This window comes from Spodoptera frugiperda, chromosome 29 (genome assembly GCF_023101765.2).
Source record: "Spodoptera frugiperda isolate SF20-4 chromosome 29, AGI-APGP_CSIRO_Sfru_2.0, whole genome shotgun sequence".
Lineage (NCBI taxonomy): Eukaryota > Metazoa > Arthropoda > Insecta > Lepidoptera > Noctuidae > Spodoptera > Spodoptera frugiperda.
In genome coordinates this window covers 9279443-9299049 of record NC_064240.1, presented here as the reverse complement: position 1 = coordinate 9299049, position 19607 = coordinate 9279443, and the positions used below count along the sequence as shown (strand labels likewise).

General features: G+C 40.6%; 1 protein-coding gene across 1 annotated transcript in view; it reads left to right on the top strand.

Annotated features, from left to right (window-relative positions):
• Positions 1–762: 762 nt before the first annotated feature.
• Positions 763–19607, top strand: part of LOC118268415 (tubulin-specific chaperone D) — a 27156-nt gene continuing 8311 nt past the window's right edge. Inside the window, exons 1-13 of the mRNA XM_050706575.1 lie at positions 763–929; positions 1011–1389; positions 2035–2194; positions 2465–2591; positions 3280–3530; positions 3850–4004; positions 4332–4539; positions 4808–5043; positions 5349–5618; positions 6100–6238; positions 6493–6675; positions 7313–7549; positions 11829–12104. Of these exons, the coding sequence (XP_050562532.1) occupies positions 1030–1389; positions 2035–2194; positions 2465–2591; positions 3280–3530; positions 3850–4004; positions 4332–4539; positions 4808–5043; positions 5349–5618; positions 6100–6238; positions 6493–6675; positions 7313–7549; positions 11829–12104 (2602 nt within the window). The 5' untranslated portion in view covers positions 763–929; positions 1011–1029. The remainder of the gene's footprint in view (positions 930–1010; positions 1390–2034; positions 2195–2464; positions 2592–3279; positions 3531–3849; positions 4005–4331; positions 4540–4807; positions 5044–5348; positions 5619–6099; positions 6239–6492; positions 6676–7312; positions 7550–11828; positions 12105–19607) is intronic.

The window sequence follows — 19607 nt, the reverse complement described above, 5'->3', positions numbered from 1 at the left end:
ATAGTAGAAAAAAATTAAGATGTCAGTGTTGCAATAGTTTAAAATACGAAATCGTACGTTTTATATTCCAAATAAATAAAATAGAAATCTTGAAAAGACTTTAAAATTTGTAATCATATCAAGTATATAATTTCCTTTGCTCTTCAATAAACTCTATAATGTTCGTGCGATTTTTAATAATTTATAAACATCGAGTAAGTATTACTGAGTATTGATCCGCTTTTTTTTTAGATTATTTTCTCAATATCATCATTATTTCAGTTGGTATTTTATCAAAAATCATCAACCTTCTCTAGTCGTGAGCGCTTTTTTATTAACCGACTACCCAAAAAGGAGAAGATTCTCAATGTTATTTTTTTTTACTTTTTTAGACTTTTATTAGTTTATTTCCTAAATACAACAAGAAAAACCTTATATTAGATAATACTTATGTAGTACTTTAGCCATGTCTTCACCGAGCGGCTGTTTGTGCAGGGAAAAATAGAGGGAACCAGATCACCTATGAATTAGATTCACCAAGTCAAATCGGCTACGAGAAACGCTGTGTCAGACTACCCCAGACAATCCACTAACAGGGAGAGATCATAAGGAAAGCCGTGAGGAAAGTAGCTTCCACCGTCAATACAAATACGGCCGCCTCAACGTGACCACTACCGCTCTGCCAAGAGTGAAATGACAGAGAAGAAGACTTATGTAGTAATAGTAATCTATAAGATTAATAACTACTCACTACCAGGGATTAAAAAGCATGATGTTATAAGAGTACTATTAATCATAGCAAAACATCGTGTTGAAGTACCAATGTCAATGTCAAAAACTTGCCGAATCGAATCGAGTAAAAATGTCAAATTGTCAATTGTCATTTCAAACAAAAGCATTCGTACCGCAACAAAAATATTGTTTTTTTAGTTTTATTGCGTGTGAAATTGGTGAGTAATCTTGAAGCTCATATTTTCTAATAAGATGAAGAACTTCATTTATGAAAACTTATTGAATGTTTTTGATTTCAGCGTGAGCAGATAGTTTAAAATGGTTGGTCTAGACACAGACCTCAACCGGGACGATGAATGCGACAACATTGGCTTAGGATGTGCCTTAGAGCACTTTTCAGAGATAGAAGATGTATTGAACATGATTGATAATGTTAAAAATATATATAACACACCAGCTTTGGAAGTAGAATATGATAAACTGTATGCAATCTTGAAGCAATACTATGAACAACCACATCTGCTTGATCCCCATCTAGACAAGATGTTATCGAAGTTCCTGAGCCTAATTAAGGATAAAGACTCTCCTTTCGAGTTGAAGCATGCTACGTTTAATTATATGTATCAAATCATCAGAGTAAGAGGATACAAGATTGTTATAAGACATCTCCCTCATGAGGTAATTTGTTATGCTAAATATCCAGTTCTTAAAACTACACCTTAGTCAATACTAAGTAAACTAGATTAATAAATAAAATTGGAGTGTCTATTTTTAATATTAAAATAACAGCTTTTTACTATGCATGCAAATGAATATACAAGCGATATGTACACTAAAATTATTTTTTTTATGTTTTTTTTTTTTTATTTTCTATTGTTGTTTGGCTATTTGTTCTGGCTAATGACTGAAATACTGAGTAACAAGTAATTCAGTAATAACTGCAAAAGTTCTATTTAAAGTTTGATATTGTTGTGCAATATTTGGTTGCAACACCATGGCAACATTGCAAACATTACCAGGCCACATTGTTGCTATGTCCTAGCCATTTATTCAAACATAGTTGCTCATGGTTATTTAATGACTAGCTTCTGCCAGCAACTTCACCCATGTTCCCATAGGATAAAAATATCCATCACCTAAGTCAGGTCATACCCTGTCTGTATACCAAATTTCATCAAAATCCATTCAGTAGTTTCAACATGATTGCCAGACAAACATCCAAACAAACAAACTTTCACAATTATAATGATAGTATGATAATACAACCACATATTGCCCATTTAGAAGCATTTATAACTCAATTACATTATTTTAAAATTTCAGGTGTCAGATCTCCTAACAGTATTAACATTCCTGGAGGCTCAGGATCCCAAAGACAAGGAGACATGGAGGAGTAGATTTGTGTTGTTGTTGTGGCTCTCTATTGTTGTGATCATTCCTTTCCACATGAGTCGGCTTGATGGGTTTGCACCTGGACAAGCAGGTAGACAAATTCTTTTTGATTTAATGCAATATTTAGAAAGTATTGTAAAAATAAAATATTATCAAAAATAAATAGTTTATTAATATTAGTATTGAATTAAATATTGCATTTGGGGAGAGCTATATGAATGGGCTGGCACAACCAGAGAGACAACGCGGCCTCACATAAAACCGGTGTGAAACAAGCTGCGTTTGTTCCGTTGTGTCTGTGAGGTTACCAGAGGCCCAATTACCCTTCTTCACCATCTTTTATTTTTTTCTATTTTCACAGATACTGCGGAAGGATCAAAGAAACTGACCGTGATGGAGAGAATTTTCAATATCTGCAAGACTTATGCTATGAGTAAGGACTCATGTGCTGAGGCCAGTGCTTACTTAGCTTCCAAGTTTCTTATAAGGTGAATACTTTATTATAATTTATTAAATAATCAAAATGGTTCACTTTTTTGTTCTGAAACTCATACAAATATTAGAACCAATGACATGCAATATTTTTATCTGCATATTTTTGTTGTGTCATGAAGGAATTACTTTAGCTTTAGCTGTTTCTTTTGTATTTGGAAAATTATACGCATCGTCAAAATTAAAAAAATTCAGTTGTAGTTGGGACCCATTCTAAGTGCCCTTACTAAGTCTTCATATTTAGAATGGGTCCCGACTGCTTCAATGTTTGATGACTTTCTTGTTTTAAGGTTTTTTTATTTTTATATTATAAAGAAACGCAGTCGATTTTACCCCTGAAGGGGTAGGCAGAGGTGCACATAACGATATGTAATGCCACCGCACAATGTAAACCATTTGGAGGTGAGCCTATTGCCATAATATACTGGGCAAAATTCTAGACCCCGTGCTACTACTGAGAAATTTTTGAAAAACGGAAAAAAGCCCAGTATTTTGTATTTTACCCGGCCCGGGAATCGAGCCCGAGACCGAGACTTTTTGCCCGACTGTCGCGCTTGCGACCACTCGACCAACGTGGTAGTCAGGGCAAGGCAGCATGGAAAATTATAGTAGAATAAAAATGAAACTAAACTTAAACATTTTAAATCTGAACAAAACTACACATCATTTTTTACCTTTTCACAGGTCTGATGTAAAAGAGTTATACATGGGTGCATTCTTCGACTGGGCTTGCGATCTACATTCCAATTTACAAGAAGAGGAAACGATTCACTATGGTGTGCTAGCAGCAGTTGCAGCTGTACTGAAACATGGCAAGAGAGATGATCTGCTACCGTTGGCTCCGAAACTCTTGGCTTGGGTCACCAACCAGAATTATAAACAACATAAAGCTATGCTCGTTAGGAAGTATGGTGTGAAGATTGTGCAGAGAATAGGTGAGTGAACATATTTATAAAATACTACTTATATCTTTGTGATGTTGGTAGTTAGACTATCAGTTTTTTAATATATGGGTGGGGGGACTTATTGGCTATACACTAAGTGCTTTGTAGGCCCCATGCAACAACTGAAAACTTTAAACAGTAAACATTCGTCATTGATCCAGGAAATTAACTCATGACAATCAATAAGGCATTCTCATGTGTTTTGTTTCTAGAAACCACATGTTATTAATTATAATTTTTCATAGAACATCACCTTAAAAATAAATAAAAACCAACCACGCTAAATTAAACCTTATATCTTTGTTCCTAGGTCTGACATTCCTCCGTCCGCGTGTAGTGTCGTGGCGTTACACTCGTGGTTCCCGCTCGTTGGCTGTGACGCTCGGCGGTGGAGTTGCGGCCGCCGGCGATACCGAACCTATCACTTCTCCACCTGATGATGATGACCAGGATATTCCTCAGGAGGTATAAAATAAGAGATTACTAATATTTAAGTTATGATATGTAAATAAATAACTTTCAATCCACACTGCAAAATATCATCGCGCAATATTTCCTCTCACTGTTTTTGTTCTGCAACAAATAGTACACTCAGATATAAGATTTCAACCTTACACAAATCTAATGACGTATACAGTACTTATTTGTGGTTACGCGATCAGTTTCGAGCCATACAGGAACCCTTAAATAGCACAGAAACAGTAAATTGTATATTTAATATATATTTATTGTTATATGATATCTGTTTGTTTTCCAAATAAAATTAAATTAAAAATATTTCGTTTCATCCAGGTGGAAGATGTAGTAGAACTGCTACTATGTTCCCTGCGCGACGACGACACAGTGGTGCGATGGTCGGCAGCTAAAGGAGTCGGTCGTATCGGCGCCCGTCTGCCCGCGCTCGCCGCCGCCGATGTATGTGACAGTGTACTCTCGTTGTTCGCCGAAAACGAACGAGAGACTGCCTGGCATGGAGGATGTATGGCGTTGGCTGAACTAGGTAAAGTAGTAAAACGAAATGTACAAATTACTCATAAAAAACATTTTTTTGAGACTTGTTATGACTTGATCAATCAATCTGTGTTGCGGCTGTCGGCGATTTTTGCTTGGGTGTCAACTTGTGGGATAGATCTAAAAGGGATTTTTGTATGATATTAAAACACAGTTTACTTAATGTATATTATGACAGGTCCCTCTTTTGTAGAGGCTCATGGTCCAGCTATGGCCTCTGAGAGACTGTTGATGATGACATAGTTTGACGTTTCCAGCCCGTCGCGGTCTCCTGTCCCCGGGGCAGGTGGGGCAGGGCGTGTCGAGCGTGGTGAGCGCGCTGCGGCGGGACGAGGCGCGCGCGGCCGCGGGGGGCGCGGGGGGGCGCGCCGCCCGGGACTCCGCCTGCCACGCCGCATGGGCCTTCGCACGGGCATACGACGCCGCCGCACTCGCGCCTTATGCTAAACCCCTCGCCTTCGCGCTTATTAGTACTGCTTGTTTTGATAGAGAGGTAAGTCTTCATTTCATAATCTTGAATTCTTCATTGGATATTAAAGTGGTTATTTTATGAATATGTACTGTCACTTCACTTAACTGGAAGGCGACACATAAGTTTGATATTGATAAAATTAGTACTCAAATAATAATGCTGAAGACAATATTCAAATGCCAGTAAAAACTTCAAAAACAATACTTTGCACCTAATTTCATTGTTTCGACCGATCACGATGTAAAACTTTTGTGGACGTCCTATGCAATTTTGGCTATAAATGATGTTAACTACAGTAAGTCCACCTCATTGTTCATTGTTCACAGATAAACTGTCGCCGCGCCGCTTCAGCCGCTTACCAAGAGAACGTAGGTCGTCACGGCATGTTCCCGCACGGTATCAACGTACTCACTACTGCGGACTTCCAATCCGTAGGCCCTAGGAACAATGCCTACCTAGTCATTGCCCCACAAGTGGCCTCATACCCAGAATACACGCAGCCTCTCATAGACCATCTCGTTGAACTGAAGGTTGAACATTGGGACTGTGCTATAAGAGAAATTGCCGCCAAAGCACTCAATAAGTTGACTGATAAGGTAAATAATTTCACTTAATTTAAAGCAGTTAGTTATTTTTTACATAATATCAGTTTAACGGCAAACTAAAAATAATATTAGTTTGCCGGCTAACGATTGACCCTGATTGTACGATAAAATTAAAATAGATTTTATAATAAAAAGGTTTTATTACTATTCGGACTGGCCATCTACAACCTGCGTCAAAAAATTTAATTTTGGAACACTACAATATGACAGCATTATGTCATAATTTTATAAATATTTTGTGCTACTTAGGTTAAGTAGGTTTAGTTATTTTATTTTTATTTTTGTATATTTTATTTTGATGTTGAGTGTGTATTATTCAATCATTTTCGACACTCCATTCACCGTTTTTTGAGCGTCTGGAAAATCCAAGATGCGAGACCTTGTAAGATTATATTTTGCTCCCATCTTTTTGAGTTGTGAGATAACTAAGTTAATTTTGGAAAAAATGGTATACTCTGTCTTTTAATTCCAGATACCGGATTACGTAGCAACGGTTGTGTTACCGAAATTGGTGAAAAAGACTGAGTCCATTGATCTGAATGTTAGGCACGGAGCCATCTTAGCTATCGGTGAAGCTATTTATGCTCTCTCTCAAGCTGAACTGCCAAATGGTAAGTTTCTTTTTTATCAGTATTTTTTCCACATTTTATTTCATCAATCTATTCACGGTGTGTTTTCCATTCGTATTTTTTTCTACTAAACAACAATATCTACAGTCCGATAAATAAAATTAGGATAATGATTTTTGTTGTTTATTGTACTTGTGTATGATATCTTAAATCCCTATCCTTTGCGCAGCAGTGGGATGACTGTGGCTGAAAAAAAAATGTACTTGTGTATAAAATGACTACTACGCATCTTCCAGGTAAAACCGCAGACTCCCTACTATCAGAAGACGTATGTCTATCAGTCCGAGGTCTGGTGTCAGGGCTCCGGTCCCGGCAGCAGTTCCGCGGGCTGGGCGGGGAACTCATGCGGCAGGCGTGTTGCCACTGCATCGCCTCGCTGTCGCTGGCCAACCAGCCGTACCATGGACATGATATTATTGGTAACTTATGCTATTTGTATACTAAATATAATAATTTCTTCATTACCCCCGTATGTGACCAAATATCTATTATATACTAAATATAATTATTTCTTCCTTAATAACAGCCCCCGTGTGTGGCAAAATATGATTTACGAAATCGCAAAATACAGTACATGCGAATCACAAAGTAACTGATGTAAAAGTAGTGTAAAATGTTACGGTAGGCACCTTTGCCTATCTTTTGAATGAAGGAAACTTTCTGCCTCGCACAGCAAAACTGTGGAATGAGCTGTTATCGGCGGTGTTCCCGAACCGATCCGACCTTCAAACCTTCAAGAAAAGAGCGTATTCTCTTTTTCAAAGACCGGCTACGCACTTGGTGTTTCGGGTGTCCATGGGCGGTGCTGATCGCTTACCATCAAGTGATCCGTCTGTTCGTTTGCCTACTATTCCATAAAAAAAGTATTTACATTATTCATTATTAACTAAAATATACTGGAAAGGTCACTGTCAGTCAATAAGGTCGAATTTCGGGGCGAAAATAAATCGTTTACAAGTTAAGCTGAAATAAACGATAAACGAATATGATTCATAAGTAAGGTGTATATAAAGTCTATATTTGTTTGTTTGGTACATGTCTGTATTGTTTTTACAGATGAATGGCTGAATCTTATTGAAGAATGTCTATCTCACGAGGTACAAGCCATTAGGGAGAAGGCAATCTACGCATTACCTCTAGTGTTCGACCATTACTTGCGCGATGATAACTTGAAGTACGGCGAGCTGACTGCTAAGGAGAAACGCAAGCAACTGATGGAGAAGTACTGTGAACAGCTCAGCAATACTGGGGTCAATGGTTTGGTGCTGAGGATGGGGTACGCTAGGGCTGTTGGTGAGTATGGACTGATTATAGTTCAACGTCAACGTCAAGTCTTTTGTCCCCGAAGGGGTAGGCAGAGGTGCAGGTTATGGCAATAGGCTCATCCCCTAGTACATGGGACTTATAACACACATGGTGGAAAACAGGTGTACATTGTATAGTTATAGTTCACAACTACTTAAATGTAGTTTTTTCAGTATTTATTAATGGAAGCTGTTTGTTTTTCTACATTTGTTATTAAGCTTTTTCTCTATACTTTTCCGAATTAATTAATGAATGACCAAAAATATTAAAGACTTGTGTCAGTTGTTTAAGTGGTTCAGCGAAACAATAATTGTGGGTAATTTGGCTACCAGAGATAAAATACACATTGTCTGGGTCATAAATACATAGAAATATACTTTTTTCCAATATATCAATTTCCCTGACATAAGTTAGTTAATATAATAATAATTATAATAATTAAATCAATTATAATAATAATAATTATTGCGCGGCGCATGAAATGGACTCAAACAATAAATGAGAACGTCATGCGCGCGTACTACGGTGCTACGGAGGGAGGAACTAACCTCACTGCGTACCGTGAAAGGATGCTGTCGATGTTTCAGGTACTCGAACCATCCGTCAACGTCTCGGCTCAACGACTCTCGGATCAGGTGCGGGTCATCCAACGCAATCGTAGATTGGACGAGGCTGCACTTGATCGGCTACGCTCAGAAGCACTGCGCAACCGTGTCGTCCCCGCCCCACCACAAGAGGTGGCACAAATACCTACAGTGTCACAAAATGTGACACCGACCACTCCTACCGCTGGAGTGGAGGACGACAGGGTTGAACAAGTAAGTACTCAGTGCAATGAAAGACTGAGGAGTGCTTTGGAGGATGCGATTCGTGAGTATAGATTTGCTCCTTTAAAACCAAAACTGCCACGTTTGCCCATGTGTGGAAAAAATAGGGCGCTGGTAAGCGCTCTAAATTCGCTACTAAAAACATATTTTGAAAGTAGCGAAAACCTCTATGATACACACTCGATTCTGTACTGTGGGGCGGTAGCAGCTTGTCGAGTGGCTAACGTCAGATTCTCGAATCTTGACGCAGCAGTCCGACCAAAACCAGCAGTACCAGCCTGGCAGTGCAGGATTGAACGTCGTATCAGTGAGGCCAGGGTGCTTATCGGCAAACTATCCTGCTTCAGGGAGGGCAATACTCGTCCTAGAGTGATGCGCTTTGTAAGACGTGCATTTGTGGGGACTGAAACCAGTCCTCATGAATACATGTCACGTGTTACAGAGCGCATCGACTTCCTGAAGCAGAAAATCTACGCATGGGCAAATCGTATCAGACGGTACAAAATACGAGTTGAGCGATATACTCAGAATCGCATGTTCCAAAGAGATCAGAGGTGGGTATATAGAAATTGGGAACGATCCAACCAAGATGTGACTGATGGGCGGCGACCGGATGATGAAGCCACTAACACATTTTGGCGCAACATCTGGTCGGTGCCTGTTAGCCACACAGAGGATGACTGGATCTGTGATGTTGAGCGGAGGTGTGAAACTGTGCCAGAGATGGAGGAGGTGATAATCACCTCCTCTGATGTGAGCAGTGCAGCCTGTTCGGTCCCAAATTGGAAATCACCGGGGCCAGACGGGCTGCACAACTTCTGGCTCAAATGGTTCACCAGTTCACACGCTCGCTTAGCATCGCAGTTCCAGGCAGCTTTAGAAGCTGGATCGTTGCCCCAATTTCTAACAACAGGCGTTACCCATCTGCTCCATAAATCAGGTAGTTCCACTGAACCCAAAAATTATAGACCAATTACATGTTTACCAACGGTCTATAAACTTCTTACATCTATTTTGAGAACAAAAATAACAAATCATATTGAAAAATATTCCATTATGTCTGTATCTCAAAATGGATGTAGGAGGGGGTCTCGTGGAACTAAGGAGCTACTCCTCATTGATATGGTTGTAAGCCAACAGGTTCGTCGGTCCCGAAAGAATTTGTCTACATGCTGGATAGATTATAAAAAGGCATATGACTCTGTGCCACATACATGGCTCATGAGGGTGCTGGAGTTGTATAAAATAGATGCAACTCTACGCGCCTTCTTGCAGTCATGTATGAGGCAATGGAGTACTGTGCTTTGCTATCCGGGATGTAGACAAATCCAAGGGAGTGAAGAACCTGTAAGGATAGTGCGAGGAATATTCCAGGGTGACAGTCTGAGCCCACTATGGTTCTGCTTGGCCTTGAATCCTCTCAGTACTTTATTGGAGGCTTCAGGGCTAGGCTATCCTTTGCGGAGAAGGGGTCTAGTCATATCCCACTTGCTTTACATGGATGACCTCAAGTTGTTTGCTCCAAATAACAAACAACTGATGGAATTACTGAAAATAACTGAAAAATTTAGTAGTTCCATCAGAATGGAATTTGGAGTAGATAAATGTGCTGTCATGCATGTGAAGCGAGGAGGGATTGTGGAATCTGAGGGTCTAGAACTCTCAGATTTCACAAAACTAAGAGCGCTCTCCGCAAATGATACTTACAAGTACCTGGGTATGTCAGAGGGATTAGGCATTAATGGACCGGACATGAAGCAATCGTTACGGGAACGCTTCTTTGGCCGCCTGAATAAAGTGCTGAAAAGTTCATTATCAGGCGGAAACAAGGTGCGAGCCTATAACGGTTGGGTCATGCCGGTTCTGATGTATTCTTTTGGTATACTCAAGTGGACTCAGACTGAACTTGACACCCTGGATAGGCGAGTCCGAACACTGCTGACTGCAAATCGTATGCATCACCCTCGTTCATCGATCATGAGGTTGTACATCCCGCGGAAATGTGGAGGTCGAGGCTTATTAAATGCTAAGACCCTTCATAACCGTGAGGTGTGCAACCTCAGGGAATATTTCCTGAAAGTAAACGAGGGTATGCATCGAGAAGTAGCGGCAGTGGACAATGGATTCACTCCACTATCTTTAGCAAAAGAGAACTGGCGCAAACCTGTGGTACTAAGCGTCAATGACCGCAAGGAGGTATGGCATAGCAAGGAGCTCCACGGACGCTTCTTCCGGGCCCTTCATGGACCCAGTGTAGATTTTCTAGCGTCCGTATCTTGGCTACGATTCAGTAATCTCTTTGGAGAAACTGAAGGATTTGTCTGTGCAATTATGGACGAAGTTATCCTTACGAATAACTACCGGAAATATATTATTAAGGATGGGACCGTTGACATATGTCGGGCATGTCATAGTCCTGGTGAATCCATAAGACATATTATTTCTGGTTGTGGTCGTTTGGCTAATGGTGAATATTTGCATAGACATAATCAGGTGGCCAAGATTATTCACCAGCAACTTGCTTTGCAGTACCAACTTGTTGAGTTTGAGGTTCCATACTACAAGTATGTGCCCGATCCAGTTCTCGAAAACGGCCATATCACGTTGTACTGGGATCGATCTATCATCACTGACAGGACTATTGTAGCCAATAAACCTGATATAGTGGTGATAGACCGACAAGCGCGCCGCACGATGATAATCGATATCACCATCCCTCATGACGAGAACCTCGTGAAAGCTGAAAAAGATAAACAAATAAAATATCTTGACTTGGCTCACGAGGTTGTCGACATGTGGAATGTGGATTCGGCTATCGTTGTGCCGATAGTCGTGTCGGCCAATGGATTAATTCCCAACAGCCTCGACAACCACCTTAGGAGGCTGGGCTTGGGCGGATGGATCAAGGGCCTGATGCAGAAGGCAGTACTCCTCGAAACGGCACGTATTGTGAGGAGGTTTCTGTCTCTGGAGCCCTAACCACCGGTGGCTTGGACCATGCTCCCGCTACTGGTCGGCTCCTATTTTTATATTTTTAAATATTATTTTATTTTATATGTGTAGTATTTAAAAATGTAAATCTAGAGAATGTTAAACAAATAAAAAAAAAAACAATAATAAAATCAATTAAATTAATTAATTAATTAATCCTATTTTTATATTTTTAAATGTTATTTTGTTTTTTATTTTTATAAGTAATGTTTAAAAATATAATTTTAGAGTGTTATAAATAAAAATATACGAAAAATTATAATAATAATAGTGCATACAGGGATAATCGCCGGCTGATGTCCCATCACATATAGATTAAAATTGTTCAGTTCAACGGGCCTCTGCGAGTTGGCTTCGGCCCCTCGTACGCCTTCCAAAGGTCCGGGACCCTGTGGTCCCGAGATATGTAAAGAACATACATTATAATAATAATTAAACCTCTCTTTCAGGCTCGCTACCAAAATTCGTGCTCACAGAACACCTATCGCTGGTCATCCAATCTTTGATCAACTGTACTAAAGTGACGGAAGGTACACAGAAGTGGGCCGAGGCGAGACGTGACGCAGTAGTGGGGCTCACTGAAGTATGCCAGACACAGGGCATCGTGGGGGGAGTGCGGGACTATGTCGCGGGGATTATACACGCCTTGCTCGACTGTCTGGCTGAGTATACTATCGATATGAGGGGGGATATCGGCGCTTGGGTGCGGGAGGCTAGTATGACTGGTAAGTGTTATAAGATCTTGGTTGATTTTATCTGTATTGTAGTGTATAAGGAAAATGTAGGAAATTATGTTTAGTTGGGTAATCTAATGGTATATAATTTAGGGAACAGTGAGTAAAGTTCCCTAAGAAAAGGAGGATCCTCTGACCAGGCTAGGTGATCGTGCCTATCTGCGTAACTGTTATTCGTTGGGATTTTATATCCATGTTTATTCGCATATAGACATGTATACTAAAAGAGAAATAAATGGTAAAACGGCTTACCTAACTGTACGACGAGGTTGTTCGATTGGTTTCAATCACGACAGGGTCCCATAATCATGATGCTGTATAAATAATAATAATAATAATAAGTCCGCAAGGCAGCTTGTGGCGAGCTGTTGGGCAGTGTCCGCAAGGCAGCTTGTGGCGAGCTGTTGGGCAGTGTCCGCAAGGCAGCTTGTGGCGAGCTGTTGGGCAGTGGGTCCGCAAGGCAGCTTGTGGCGAGCTGTTGGGCAGTGTCCGCAAGGCAGCTTGTGGCGAGCTGTTGGGCAGTGGTCCGCAAGGCAGCTTGTGGCGAGCTGTTGGGCAGTGGCGACCCCACGGACCTGACTCCCGGGAGAGGCCCTACTTTTTAACTCCGGTTAGTACTCGTGACTATCCGGAGTGGCCTCTCCTACCTCACTCTTGCCTTAATCGGCTGGTTTGAGTGGAGATTCGCAAGACTGGAGTTGCCTTCAGCTCCACTTGGGGGAAGGACGTATCCCAGTAAGATGCTGGTAGGGGTCTTGACCGTACTTCCGGGATTGCTCTGGGGCCGTATTATGAACTTTTAAACATCCATGCAAGTTCCAGGCAATTCACTTCACGCCCGTAAACTGCCTGGCTAAATTTCATATTATGACATATATTTATTAGGCCGCCTTCTGAATTGTTTACTTTGTCTTTGGCTGGTTTGTAATGTTTGCCGGCGACGTTCGGAAGTATACATTTTTTATTTTCGGTAAGTTACGGTTTTCTTTTAGTATTGAAACATAAGATAATATATTTCCAAAACAGAATATATCATAAAACAATACGTACAAAACATAGTGAAATATAAATCAAATAATATTGACCTTGGATAACAATTTAAATTGGATTTGTACGTTATGTGATATAGATATAGTTTTCGAACGCTATATAGATATAGTTTTTACAACAAGAGCGCTTATGCTCGAAAGCATACCTACAAGGAGAATGTGGGAAAATATTTCCGAGCATTTGAATGCGTAAGGCGAAGGCGCTGTGAAGAGTTGGAAGGAATTGTGTACTGTGAGGAATGATCATCATTATCATTTAATTCTACTTATACATTGAAAATGAAACAAAAAAAAAATACGTTTGAATCGATACAAATGCGCGGCACCGGCGCGTTTAAAAAACGTGGTGTGTATAGGCCATTAGAAGCAGTAGGCACTAACCTTTTAAAAACTAAAAAAGGGACAGGAGGATATATAAATAAAACACCAATATTAGTATAAAATATGTATTATTCATCTTCAATAATTAGGAGAATGCCATCTAAGAATTGTGTAGGGGGTCGGGGTACGTATATTTTTTTGGTATCTTTCCCAACTGAGATACCATATTATACAGGCTGAGATGCACGCCACTGACGAATAACTGATAAAATCGCCTCATCTTCCAAGACTCTTCTGCCAATAGAGTTACTGCGACCAGTCGCAATCGTACAATTTACACAGCGATCCATGTCGTCAATATCCGATTGATAGGTTTAAACAGTTGTCCAAAATAGAGAGTCAGGTAATTTAGAGATGCAAGAGCCGTCAAAAGTCCTTTATAAAGGCGAGGTCGTGGGGTTAAACAATAAAACATGGAAAATACGTGCGCACTCAGAACGAAACACAAGGAACGAGTGTCATCTGTCAATCGGTGACTGACTGATGTCAGACAGAAGCGTTTTAAGAAGTTCAAATCACAGAGTACGTTATACATAAATTATTATTTAGTTTTATAACCTGATTTAAGTTTTCTCGCTTCCTAAATAGAAACAAGCTACCATATTTTGTGATTTCCTTTAAAATAATATGACGGTTTTTTTAATATACATTTCAACTAGTTATCTGCTGGGCCCAGAAGTCCCCTTCTCCTTTATTTGCAATTTTATTCGGTTGCAACTAGTACGTGTTGAATTTTTATTTTCGATTTTCAATTTTTGTTTTCTTATTTCTATGAGTAGCCGGTGCACCTCTTCCTTGGTAATGCCACGTCACCCACATGAACATTCATGTCTGAGGTGGTATATTCTCCATTGTAGTTTCGGATTTCGTCAGACAATAAAAGCCTCTTCTGTTGATGTCGATGGGAAGTTTTGGCTGACATCTTCTGGATATTTTTGCAATTGATGTTTTTGATGTTTTTTTTTTTTTGATGTTTTTTGCACAGGCATGAGGTTTAAGCACATCGCAAAGATTCGCACTAAATCTTCGGTAAGCCTATACCTTTTAACCAATTCACGGTCATCGATCGAGAATGGGTCACATTGTTAGCGTATTTTACGCTGTATGGTCATTTGGCTCCTCGGCTCCTCGTCACTACTTGCCAAAAAATCAAATATTACCAATTTCTCACACATTATGTTAAAAACACTAAATAAAAACCCAAAAAACAAACTTTTCAAAACTAAGCAATTCAGTTTAAGCTGCAAGTAAGGCGCTTTTATTGAATTGTTTTGAAAGTCGTAATTTGACAACTAACATGAGAATTGAAACGTCAAAATAGGGTTCATAATACGCGTAAACGCCAACCAGCCAGCCAAAAGTCGTGCAGAAATCGGTTTGTATTGTCACGTGACCACTGACTGGCTGGCAGTAGTGTTCATAATACGAATTAGCCGGGCAATTCATTTCACGGCGTAAACTGACTGGAAATAAGAGTTCATAATACGGCCCCTGGGGCCGTATTATGAACTTTTAAACATCCATGCAGGTTCCAGGCAATTCACTTCACGCCCGTAAACTGCCTGGCTAAATTTCATATTATGACATATATTTATTAGGCCGCCTTCTGAATTGTTCACTTTGTCTTTGGCTGGTTTGTAATGTTTGCCGGCGACCTTCGGAAGTATACATTTTTTATTTTCGGTAAGTTACGGTTTTCTTTTAGTATTGAAACATAAGATAATATATTTCCAAAACAGAATATATCATAAAACAATACGTACAAAACATAGTGAAATATAAATCAAATAATATTGACCTTGGATAACAATTTAAATTGGATTTGTACGTTATGTGATATAGATATAGTTTTCGAACGCTATATAGATATAGTTTTTACAACAAGAGCGCTTATGCTCGAAAGCATACCTACAAGGAGAATGTGGGAAAATATTTCCGAGCATTTGAATGCGTAAGGCGAAGGCGCTGTGAAGAGTTGGAAGGAATTGTGTACTGTCAGGAATGATCATCATTATCATTTAATTCTACTTATACATTGAAAATGAAACAAAAAAAAATACGTTTGAATCGATACAAATGCGCGGCACCGGCGCGTTTAAAAAACGTGGTGTGTATAGGCCATTAGAAGCAGTAGGCACTAACCTTTTAAAAACTAAAAAAGGGACAGGAGGATATATAAATAAAACACCAATATTAGTATAAAATATGTATTATTCATCTTCAATAATTAGGAGAATGCCATCTAAGAATTGTGTAGGGGTCGGGGTACGTATATTTTTTTGGTATCTTTCCCAACTGAGATACCATATTATACAGGCTGAGATGCACGCCACTGACGAATAACTGATAAAATCGCCTCATCTTCCAAGACTCTTCTGCCAATAGAGTTACTGCGACCAGTCGCAATCGTACAATTTACACAGCGATCCATGTCGTCAATATCCGATTGATAGGTTTAAACAGTTGTCCAAAATAGAGAGTCAGGTAATTTAGAGATGCAAGAGCCGTCAAAAGTCCTTTATAAAGGCGAGGTCGTGGGGTTAAACAATAAAACATGGAAAATACGTGCGCACTCAGAACGAAACACAACGAACGAGTGTCATCTGTCAATCGGTGACTGACTGATGTCAGACAGAAGTGTTTTAAGAAGTTTTAAATCACAGAGTACGTTATACATAAATAATTATTTAGTTTTATAACTAATTTAAGTTTTCTCGCTTCCTAGATAGAAACAAGGTACCATATTTTGTGATTTCCCTTAGAAAAATATGACGGTTTTTTTAATATACATTTCAACTAGTTAACTGCTGGGCCCAAAAGTCCCCTTCTCCTTTATTTGCAATTTTATTCGGTTGCAACTAGTACGTGTTGAATTTTTATTTTCGATTTTCAATTTTTGTTTTCTTATTTCTATGAGTAGCCGGTGCACCTCTTCCTTGGTAATGCCACGTCACCCACATGAACATTCATGTCTGAGGTGGTATATTCTCCATTGTAGTTTCGGATTTCGTCAGACAATAAAAGCCTCTTCTGTTGATGTCGATGGGAAGTTTTGGCTGACATCTTCTGGATATTTTTGCAATTGATGTTTTTGATGTTTTTTTTTTATGTTTTTTGCACAGACATGAGGTTTAAGCACATCGCAAAGATTCGCACTAAATCCTCGGTAAGCCTATACCTTTTAACCAATTCACGGTCATCGATCGAGAATGGGTCACATTGTTAGCGTATTTTACGCTGTATGGCCATTTGGCGCCTCGGCTCCTCGTCAATACTTGCCAAAAAATCAAATATTACCAATTTCTTACACATTATGTTAAAAACACTAAATAAAAACCCTAAAACAAACTTTTCAAAACCAAGCAATTCAGTTTAAGCTGCAAGTAAGGCGCTTTTATTGAATTGTTTTGAAAGTCGTAATTTGACAACTAACATGAGAATTGAAACGTCAAAATAGGGTTCATAATACGCGTAAACGCCAACCAGCCAGCCAAAAGTCGTGCAGAAATCGGTTTGTATTGTCACGTGACCACTGACTGGCTGGCAGTAGTGTTCATAATACGAATTAGCCGGGCAATTCATTTCACGGCGTAAACTGACTGGAAATAAGAGTTCATAATACGGCCCCAGATAGCCGTGGGATGCCTCCCCTTCCTCAAGCAGCTCAACGGATGTTGCTTCCCTTGTCGCTACATGCTAGCGGCCGTTTCCGGGGCCCACTATTGAGTTTGCGAGTCACCCCCTGCCTGTTTATCCGTATTTTTCAATATTGGTCAGGGGCAGGGGCCATAGTCCCCATAGTTAACCGGTTAACTATTCCACAGCCACCCACACCCATATCCCTATCATTTCCTTTTACCATATCTCACAATAGTTCTGCATCAGCCGGGGATTGTTCTTTGGTGTACTTCCATAGTGCATACAGGGATAATCGACGGCTGATGTCCCATTACATTTAGATTAAAATTGTTCAACGGGCCTCTGCGAGTTGGCTTCGGCCCCTCGTACGCCTTCCAAAGGTCCGGGACCCTGTGGTCCCGTGATTATGTAATGAACATACATAATAATAATAATAATCCTTCCATGCCGGTTTCGGCTACGGCGACCGTTTCTGGACTACTGGCGTCTATCATGGGCTCTCATGTGGCTGGCAAATCCACCTTTGTTTACAAATGTTCTTCCGCAGAGTGGACACGTGAGAGCACCATTAACATAATTGTAATTGATTGCCGCTGGTGGTCGGGCTTTTATTTCGTCACGCTTAGCATCTAGCTTTGAAAGCCGATGAGTTTCAAAATCAGATATCTTCTGCCGCACCAGTGACCTCCACTCTCCGCGGTTCGATGCAAGCTCTTCCCACTGAGATGGGTCTACGTCACACGCCTTCATGTGTCGCTTAAGCACATCCTTAAATCTTAAGAGTTGTCCGCCATGCTTTCGCTTGCCCTCTTGAAGTTCTGAATAAAGGATGCGCTTTGCCACTCTCTGCTCTGACATACGCGCCACATGGCCGCACCATCGAAGTTGCCTTCTCATGAGGTACGACTCAATGCCTCCCACATTGGCTCGTCTCAATACTTCAGTATTGCGCACCCGATCAGACCAATGAATGTTTAAGATGGTACGAAGGCATTTAAGATGAAATCGATCTAATTGTCGTATGTGGCGTCGGTATGGTGTCCATGTCTCGGCAGAGTATAAAATATTAGGTAGTACGACAGCCATATACACGGATATTTTTGTGGCAAGCTTTAAGTCGTGTGAGCAGAAGACCCTGGCATTTAGTTTACCGAAAGCTGCAGCAGCAGTACTAATTCTGCTGTTGATTTCGGCGTCAAGGTCACACTTCGATGTTAACGTGCTCCCCAGATATCGAAACTTATCAACCTGCTTTAGCACGTCCTCACCCAGCTTAATGTTCAGCATCTCACGACCATGAACATCCAGAGACATAACTTCCGTCTTTTTGACGCTGATCTTCAGGCCGAATTTAGAACACTGCTCGTGAAGACTTGCGGCAAGCTGCTGAAGGCGTTCCGGGGATTCTGCCACAAAACATAGGTCATCTGCGTACATAATTTCTTCAATATGTGCAAGAGACACTTTAGTGCTTGCTTTTAGTCGCGACAAATTGAAAAGACCGCCATCTGTTCGAAAACGCAACCTGACACCCTCCGAAGATACAGCAAGGACCTCGCGAATGACCACTGCAAAATAAAGAGCAAACAGCGTGGGGGCCAAGACACAGCCCTGCTTTACACCACAGGTAACAGAGAAAAACTCCGACTGCTCATTTTCCACCGCCACGCAACACTTCATGTTGTCATGCAGGAGACGCACAAGCCTTATAAACTTATCCGTACATCCTTGTTTCCGCAGTACCATCCAAAGGGCCTCACGAGGAACGCTATCAAACGCCTTCTCCAGGTCGACAAAGCAGAGGTACAAGTGTCTACCTTGCTCTCTACTCTTCTCCTGGAGCTGTCGTACCGCAAAAATTGCCTCGCACGTACCTCTATCCGGACGGAAGCCAAACTGCGTTTCTGGCAAGATCTTTTCAGACAATTTTCTTAGGCGGTTAAGCAATACTCTGGCAAAAACCTTTCCGGGGACTGAAAGAAGTGAAATACCACGGTATGAATTACAATCCGCACGATCACCCTTGTTCTTATAGAGGGCCTTAATACGTGAGAGTTTAAATGATTTAGGAACTTGTTCCTCGTCCCACATGCGAACAAATAACTTCCAGACCAGCGTCTGCAACTCTACACCGCCGCACTTAAACAGCTCACCCGGGATAAGATCCAAACCTACCGCACGTTTATTTTGCTGTTCTTTTATCGCACGAACAACTTCGCCCAGAGACAAAGGATCGTCAAGCTCTTTTTCAGTTTGGAGTTGAGGCAACTCACAAATATAAGCTAGGTCAACGGCTCGTTCCACGTTCAGCAGACTGTCAAAGTGCTCCGACCAACGCCTGAGCACTTCATCCTTACATTTCAGGAGACGTTCACCGTCAAGCGACCTCAGAGGCACTTTAACAAAATTGGAGCTACCTAAGAGT